Raw genomic sequence first — 7,643 nt, forward strand, 5'->3', positions numbered from 1 at the left:
TGATCTTGGCTCATTGCCACCTCTTCCTCCCGGGCTCAAGCGATTCTTCTGTCTCAGCTCCCAAGTAGCTGGGATCACAGGTGCACGCCACCATGCCTGGCTAATTTTTGTATTTTTAATAGAGGCGTGGTTTCACCATATTGGTCAGGCTGGTCTCAAACTCCTGAGCTCAGGTGATCCACCCTCCTCGGCCTCCCAAAGTCCTGGGATTACAGGCATGAACCACCACGCCTGGCTGCCTTCTTTCTTCTTTTTTCTTTTTCTTTTGTTTTCCTCTTCGCAGGGCATTTTCTTAGTATATATTCCTAATAGGGTCTAAGTAACCTGACTGAGATTAAAAATTTAATGAATAATTTGGAAAGTGGCTAAAGTCTTCATGCATAATTGAGAAGTTATGGTATCAAGTATTCATAACACTATTGTGTTATCACAATGCTAATTTTAAAAAAATCATAATACAAACATTTACTATTGTTTGTAATGGTTGTGATTTTAAAAAGATATTAAAATACTAAAGTCCATAGCAGAATGTAAAGGACACTGGGAACATTGTAAGGAGGCCAAATCTTGTCCCTGCCCTGAGCGTGATGAGTTTGAATTTGATCAAGTAACTTAGCTACTTCTCACATTTTCTGATTGTTAAAGTGAAGTTGATATTACTTTTTTAACTCAAAGTTTATTATCTCAGAATTTGAGTTCAGTCCAAAAACATGGGCCAAGTCTATTTGGCATGTCAGAGAAATCTGGCTTGCTTTCCTTTCAGGTAAATGCTGTATAAAGTATAAAATAAAGGGACCTCAAATAATAGATATAAACACTTAACTACCAACAACCTCCAAAAAGGCCAGCTTGTTTTAAAGTTATTACCAATGGGAAGTAGAGACCATTTCAGAGTACAGTGAAACAAATTTATCTTGTTGAAATTTATTTTCATTTTTACTACATTAAGAAATCTGTGTCAGCCTTACATTTCTTAAGCAACTTATGACCTAGATTTATGTTAAAATAAACTACAAACCAAAGTAACACCACACAGAAAAAATACAAAGTCTAAATAGTAATCTATTTGTTTAAAGCCAAATTGTATTGATTTCTTTATTTAAGCATCTGCAGATGGCAAAATTTAGTGACCTAAAAATCTTAGCTACCTGCAGTGAAGAGTCATGTACAATTCTGGACTTAAGTCATATTTTAAATGTTTTCTACTAAATACATTCTTTTAAATTATTTTTTGTAAATGATTCCTTCATACCTAAAATACAATTTAATGTGAATTCATTGTTTATTATGAGTTGAGTCTCAGAGAAGGCTATTCTGTTGCAAATATTATCAAGGGAGGAGGAATGGAGAGAAGTTGGTTAATGAGTACAAAAATACAGTTTGAAAGAATAAGTTCTAGGAAATTAGTTAACAAAAACTTATTGTATATTTCAAAGGAGCTAGAAGAGAACTATGGTGTTCCCAACACAAAGAAAAGATAAATGCTGGAGGTGGTGGATGTCCCCCTTACCCTAATTTGGTCATTACATATTACACATTGTGAAATGTATCAAAATATCACATGGACCCCCAAAATAGGTACAATTATGATACCTTAATAAAAAATACCCAAAAGCCCCCAAGCATTACCAAGTAGGAGAATTTGCTCTTAAACTATCCTGTACTGGGAATGCATATTTCCTTTCAATTACCTTGCTTATCACTAGGTTTTGGAAAAAAAAAAAAAATGACTTGGAGCAGTTTTTGTTCTTTAAAAAAATCCACGTTCATGAATCTAGTAGTAAGTTAGAAAGATTAAAATGGGCCTTACAGCATAGGACTTGAGCGTGTTTGTTTATGTGACAAAACATGTACATCGTAGCGTCTGTAGCTGTGGTGATTTTCAAAAGATAGTAAAATGCCGAAGTCTGTAGTAGAACAGGCACGTGCGCGAGCATTCTCCACTGAATGCCAGAGATTGACTTCCTTATTGCTATTCACTGTGATCAAGGCTTTGCAGGTTGTTCAGTGGCTGAGAGTAAAACATTCCGCTGTGCTGGCTGATGCTGCACTTGGTCCTGACTCCCTGTTCCCTCCACTGTGCTGCAGCATCTGTCTCACTCTTGCCACCTGGGTTCTCTGCAGCCTCCTCACTGTGGTTAGTTTTGTTGCAACCAATTTATTTCCTTTGGCTGCTTAGAAGAAGCAAACTGGAAGGGGTGAGAAGTTTCTGTTGAAAGTTCTGAGCAAGTAGTAGCAACTCTTTGTGTAATGTGCCTTTTACTTTGATATTGACATAACTCTGCAAAGCCCCTTTCCGTGAAGAATAAACAGACAACTAGAATTCAAGTCAAATCGCAATATTTCGTACAAAACAAGTGTGAGGAATGTACACAGATACACAGTTGTTTGGGGAAAGTTAATACTCATGCAAGAAATGAGATGATCCCTCTCTGTAATCACCGTTTTGAACCTTCTCATTCACTTTGAGGCATAGGGTCGTCATCAGTTCTATCCCCAAGTACTTTCATTCTGGTGACAAGGTTCTGTGATTTGACTTCATTTTACTGTCTGTGTGTTTTTGGAAATTGCCTGTAGTTGAATAATCTGAGGTGAGGAATATCACTTCTGAAATTACTGTATTTAAAAATGTGTAATATCTTCCCTTCTTGGTTTTTGGTCTTATGCTCAATGGGTCCTCTGTAATTAATATTGTATATGATACACTGGTGCTTTGTCATGACCCCCTTGAACAATTTCATTAATTGAATCAACCTGCATATAATGAACATTCTGACTATGTCACTTATTTGCCTTTATATGTTTATATGCTTTTTAAATCTTTTTAAAAAAGTTTTAGGACTGTGATATATGTAATTTGAGATGTGAGAGCTAGTTTAGTTGTAGATATTTTCATTGCAGAAAAGCATGCAGAGCAAGAAGGAAGATGGTGGATTTTCCCTTCTTTTTTTTTTTTTTTTTTTTTTTTTGAGACAAAGTTTTGTTCTTGTTGCCCAGGCTGGAGTACAATGGCGTGATCTCGGCTCACCGCAACCTCCACCTCCTGGGTTCAAGCAATTCTCCTGCCTTAGCCTCCCAAGTAGCTGGGATTACAGGCATGTGTCACCACGCCCAGCTACTTTTGTATTTTTAATGGAGACGGGGTTTCTCCACATTGGTCAGGCTGGTATCGAACTCCCAACCTCAGGTGATCCGCCCACCTCAGCTTCCCAAAATACTGGGATTACAGGTGTGAGCCACCGCACCTGACCAGATTCTCCTTTCTTAAAAGGACAAATTGAAATAGTAAATTAAGTGCACAGGTATACATTATTATTAAATGTCTTTCTGTTTTTTACCTCTCCATAGCCGTATGATGTAAACTTACAAGTAACCTCGGTGTTATCTAGACTTTCTCTCTTCCCTCATCCACACATCCACGAGTACCTTTTGGATCCTTATGTGAACCTCGCTCCTGGCTGTAGATCTCTCTTCTCTGTAATTGTCAGGGTGAGTTACTAGTTCTGTTATATTCCCTAGGATTGATAAGTCTGTGCAATTAATATGTTAACATCATTGTATGCAGTTAGTGTCACATAATGAAAAATATATCTACTGCTTCAAAGTAATTGTTATACATATATACACATTATATATAATTATAATTATATATGATTATAAAATAATTTTTAAAATTATTTTTAATAATATGTAACTTTTATTTTAAAGAATTAGGTATGAGTCCTTGGTTAAAGATGATTATATGCATAGTGAAAGTTTACATTATTTATTAAATGATGGGAATGAAGATTTTTTCTAAAATCCTGAGGTTGTCTATGTAGCTGATTTCGGGAACTGAAGTGCCTTGCCTCTGTGATGCAGGTTGTTGGAGACCTTATGCTTCGAATCCAGCGTATTCAAGATTTTACTCCCAAGCTTCTGTTAGTCAGAAAGCGATTACTTGGTTTGGAACCTGAAGGCCCTCTGTAAGTTCATGTTTTACGTTTTTTTAATCCAAAAAGTTCAGTGAACTTAATGATTTGCTGATACATTGAATTGATTTATTGTCTGTTTTTCCCTTACCAGTATTGACCACATCACACTGCTAGAGGGTGTGATTGTGTTAGAAGAGTTCTGTAAGGAGCTGGCGGCAATTGCATTTGTGAAATATCACGCTTCCTCCACACCATAAATAACATCTTTCAAGTAACTAGGGGAACAGAACTACTGTGTACATTTCATCAAAAAAGACTCAGCTCCACCCAGCCACAAGAGGATAAAAAGCCTTTTTAAACGAAGTATTGCTGTAAACTGGACAGAACCATTAAGAACCTATTGAGTGAACATTCTTGGTAAAATGTTGTATAATGTTGTTTTCATTGGCTTTATCATAATGGTTCTATTATAAAATTGCACATTGTCGAATCCAGGATACAATCAAAGGAACTTCAGGAAATAAGCATTTCTAATGACTGTGTTTGAAAAGCTGCAATATTTCCGATGTCATGACTTTGATGATATTTCTGTTATATTAATATCCTTTTAGGTAGCAAGGCATTTTGACATTCTCTGGGACTCAAATGCTTATATTATTTTGGATTAATAAGTAGCAAAAAAATCACTAATTTTATAACTTTTTAAGGTCAGAATTCTTATCAAACAAAATATGAAAAAAACTGTAAATGAGAAAAAATACAATTCAGAAACCATTGAATGAATTAATTATAGGAGATAAAAATGTGTAGAGCACCATTAACTTTCTTCAGCTTTTTTAAGAATAACAATTTAATATGATAAATTCTTGATCAATATATCTCTATTTTTAAAGAAATGTTCTTTTACTCTTGTGCACATAGCCATGTTAGTGATTTTCTTCATGTATGGGTCCCAGTTGATTTAAACTGTGTCATTTTCGCAACAATGTTGAATTTATGCTCACCATTGGTAGTGTTTGCTAAAACTGTATTTTTTTTTTAAACTAAGTAAGATGTACTGGGTCGAGAACCTTTTCCCCCCCTCTCTCCCTCTCAGAAAATTGCTTTATAAAATTGCTTTATAATTTGATTTTCTTACTGAAACGCATGGTGGTGTCTAGGTGAGGAACTGACTGATAACCCTTGGCAGCAATCAAAATGCCAGTGGCTCCTCGATGTTTACATTTTTTTCTAGTTTGTTTGGTCTTTTGTTTTAAATGATTCTAAAGAGATTAAAGAAAACAGACTTTTAAACGTCCTGTTTACATGTGAAAGGATTTGGGGAAATTGGGTATGTATGTGAATGGGTATACATGTAGGAACCTGTAGTTCAGCAAAGCTGCGCTGGGCACAGCATGCTTGTACTCGATGGACAAAATCGTGTTTGCTAGTCCGCTTTCTATTTTTCCTTTAAGTGACACTGATCACTCAAATACTGTTTTTAATCTATTGTTTGTTTTTATCTGACATGTTAAGCAGCAGCACTTTCCTCTTTATCTTTTCATTTACTGATATTTGGGGGAACAGGCTATCAAAGGCTCCAGCTTGAAGGGAACTCTAACTACCCCCTCTAGGAAGTTATTTTATGTAGCATGTTTGTATATATGCATTGTGTGGCGTGTGTGTAGAGGCTTGTTTTACACCTGTCTGCTCATTTTGTTGTATTAGCTTTTCTGGTTTATTTCATAGTTTGTTTTTGCTATTTATTAAGAACAATATCAAAAGATTATGAATAGCATCAGCTCTAGAATGCTTACCACTGTTAAAACAACAAAAAGACTAAACCTCCAATTTCATGCAAATCTTTATTAGCTTATTCTAAGAAATTTATTAAGTAAAACAAAGAAAAAACAAAAGTGGGAGATAGTTATTTTGTGCATGATTGTCTTTAAATCATTTTGAATGATGTGAAGGCATTATTCAGTTTGCTGTATTTTTTAAATCACTTCATACAGGGAACACTTCGACATTTCCATTTCTAGATGTAGTAACAGTCTACTTCGATGTACAAGTATTTAAACTAAGGCATTAAGAGATATTAGATATTTCTTAATGTTTTCATAGTGCTCAATAGGTGTAGTAGCAATGATATTACCTCTGAAACCAAATACTGTTTTATCCTTGATTTCACTATGGGACCTTATAATTACTCCATGAAACCAAGCTCAGAAAAGCTTTAACTCTTGTATGTGTGTATGTGTATGCTGCTTCTGAAAATATAATTTTCCTAAGTTATTGTAATGACTTTAATTTGTAATCAGCTAAGGCTTAAGATTTCATTTGTTTCTCGTCTAAGTTTCTGTTTTTCTTCCCTTCTTTTTTTCTTTTACATTTAGTTCAGAGCTAGAGCCAGTACAAGCTCTCACAGTGAGTTCAATTTGTTAGTTGAAACGTTGTACTGCATCGCTAGTCTTTCTTAAACTGTCTGTTGACAGCTGAATATTTGTTACTCAGTACTCGCAAAAACAGTGACTAAAATGCACTATGTTGAGTGGAAAGCACGGTCATAACAATTGATTGCCATAGCAAGTTCCAAAGTGAATTTCAGCCTTGCTTCACATTTATATCAATAAGTACGCACATTTTTAAAAACTTTCTAACAGTATAGTCTTTGGGTTTGTTTTTAGTTATGAGCCACATTCTTTACTTAATTTAACTCAGATTTGTCTTAGCCTATTGCCATATAGTACTCACCTTATAACTATGTAACTTTCTCATAATGTATCTGTTTGTGCAATATGGAAGCTGTGAGTGGATTCATAGCTTTTTGGTTTAATTGTACATTATTGTGTGTGTACATATGTATATATGTGTATATATAAGGACCAAAATTCTTAGCTCGCTTACACTGTTGCTAGTGTAAACATTGTTACACTTAATTTTACAGGGCACAAATTATGGAATTACTTCATAAATTCATGGTAATGTTTCCATAAATGATTGCATTAATATACAATTACCATTTAATTATGAAGTCCATCAGTATTGACAGAAAAAGTTACAGTGAAGTGCTAAAACCACATTATATGGTAATTATATTTTGGGTTGCATAGTAAATCAAATGTGCATGTCATTGTGACACTTTATGTGTTAAAACATGGTAGATAATCACATTTCTGGGCCCTGTAAAATAGTGTTACTGTAATACTCTGTTTTGCCTCCTGCCTTGTTTACATTAAACAGGATATTTGGTAAATTTTTTGTATCGAACGTTGTGTAGGTTACTGACAGTGTTACCAACGTCTGGAATTCTTGGTCCATCCGTGGAGAAACTCTTCAGATGGTCATTGTGTACCTACTCTCTGTTCAAAGGAAGTTGTGATCAAGTTCAACTTTTTGTGCTAACAATGCATGCAGGACTAAGAGGGATGATCTAAAAAATAAATAATGTAATTTAAACAAAATGTCTTATGTTTTTGTAAAATTCTACTTGGGAACGTTTTATCCAATGATAAATCTCAAGCAAGTCTTAACTTTTTGCACCCCCAACACACAAAGGGATATGGCACACCACAATCAGTGGGTCTCTATAGTATTCTAGGGAGAGAACAAAAAGCAATATATCTATTTGTGGAGGAGAGATGTGTAGCTTGAAAAATTCCCCCAGGTAAACCTCATAGTAAACCTCATATATTTCCTCTACCTCCCTTCTTAATAATCACTGCACAAAAGGGAGGAATGTTATGCACG

The 7,643-nt window shown here is 35.0% G+C and overlaps 1 protein-coding gene across 2 annotated transcripts in view; it reads left to right on the forward strand.

Moving 5' to 3' along the window:
* The window catches only part of FAM160B1 (family with sequence similarity 160 member B1), a 46,321-nt gene extending 38,964 nt beyond the window's left edge, over positions 1-7,357 (forward strand). The window contains exons 15-18 of one of the 2 annotated variants that reach the window (XM_025397727.1): positions 3,349-3,489; positions 3,862-3,965; positions 6,290-6,320; positions 7,174-7,349. In XM_025397727.1, coding sequence (XP_025253512.1) covers positions 3,349-3,489; positions 3,862-3,965; positions 6,290-6,320; positions 7,174-7,275 — 378 coding nt within the window. In that variant the 3' untranslated portion in view covers positions 7,276-7,349. Of the gene's footprint in view, positions 1-3,348; positions 3,490-3,861; positions 3,966-4,065 lie in introns of both variants that reach the window. The other variant, XM_025397728.1, reaches the window with a different exon arrangement.
* The last annotated feature ends 286 nt before the right edge of the window (positions 7,358-7,643 follow it).

This window comes from Theropithecus gelada, chromosome 9, assembly GCF_003255815.1.
Source record: "Theropithecus gelada isolate Dixy chromosome 9, Tgel_1.0, whole genome shotgun sequence".
NCBI classification, from domain to species: Eukaryota; Metazoa; Chordata; class Mammalia; order Primates; family Cercopithecidae; genus Theropithecus; species Theropithecus gelada.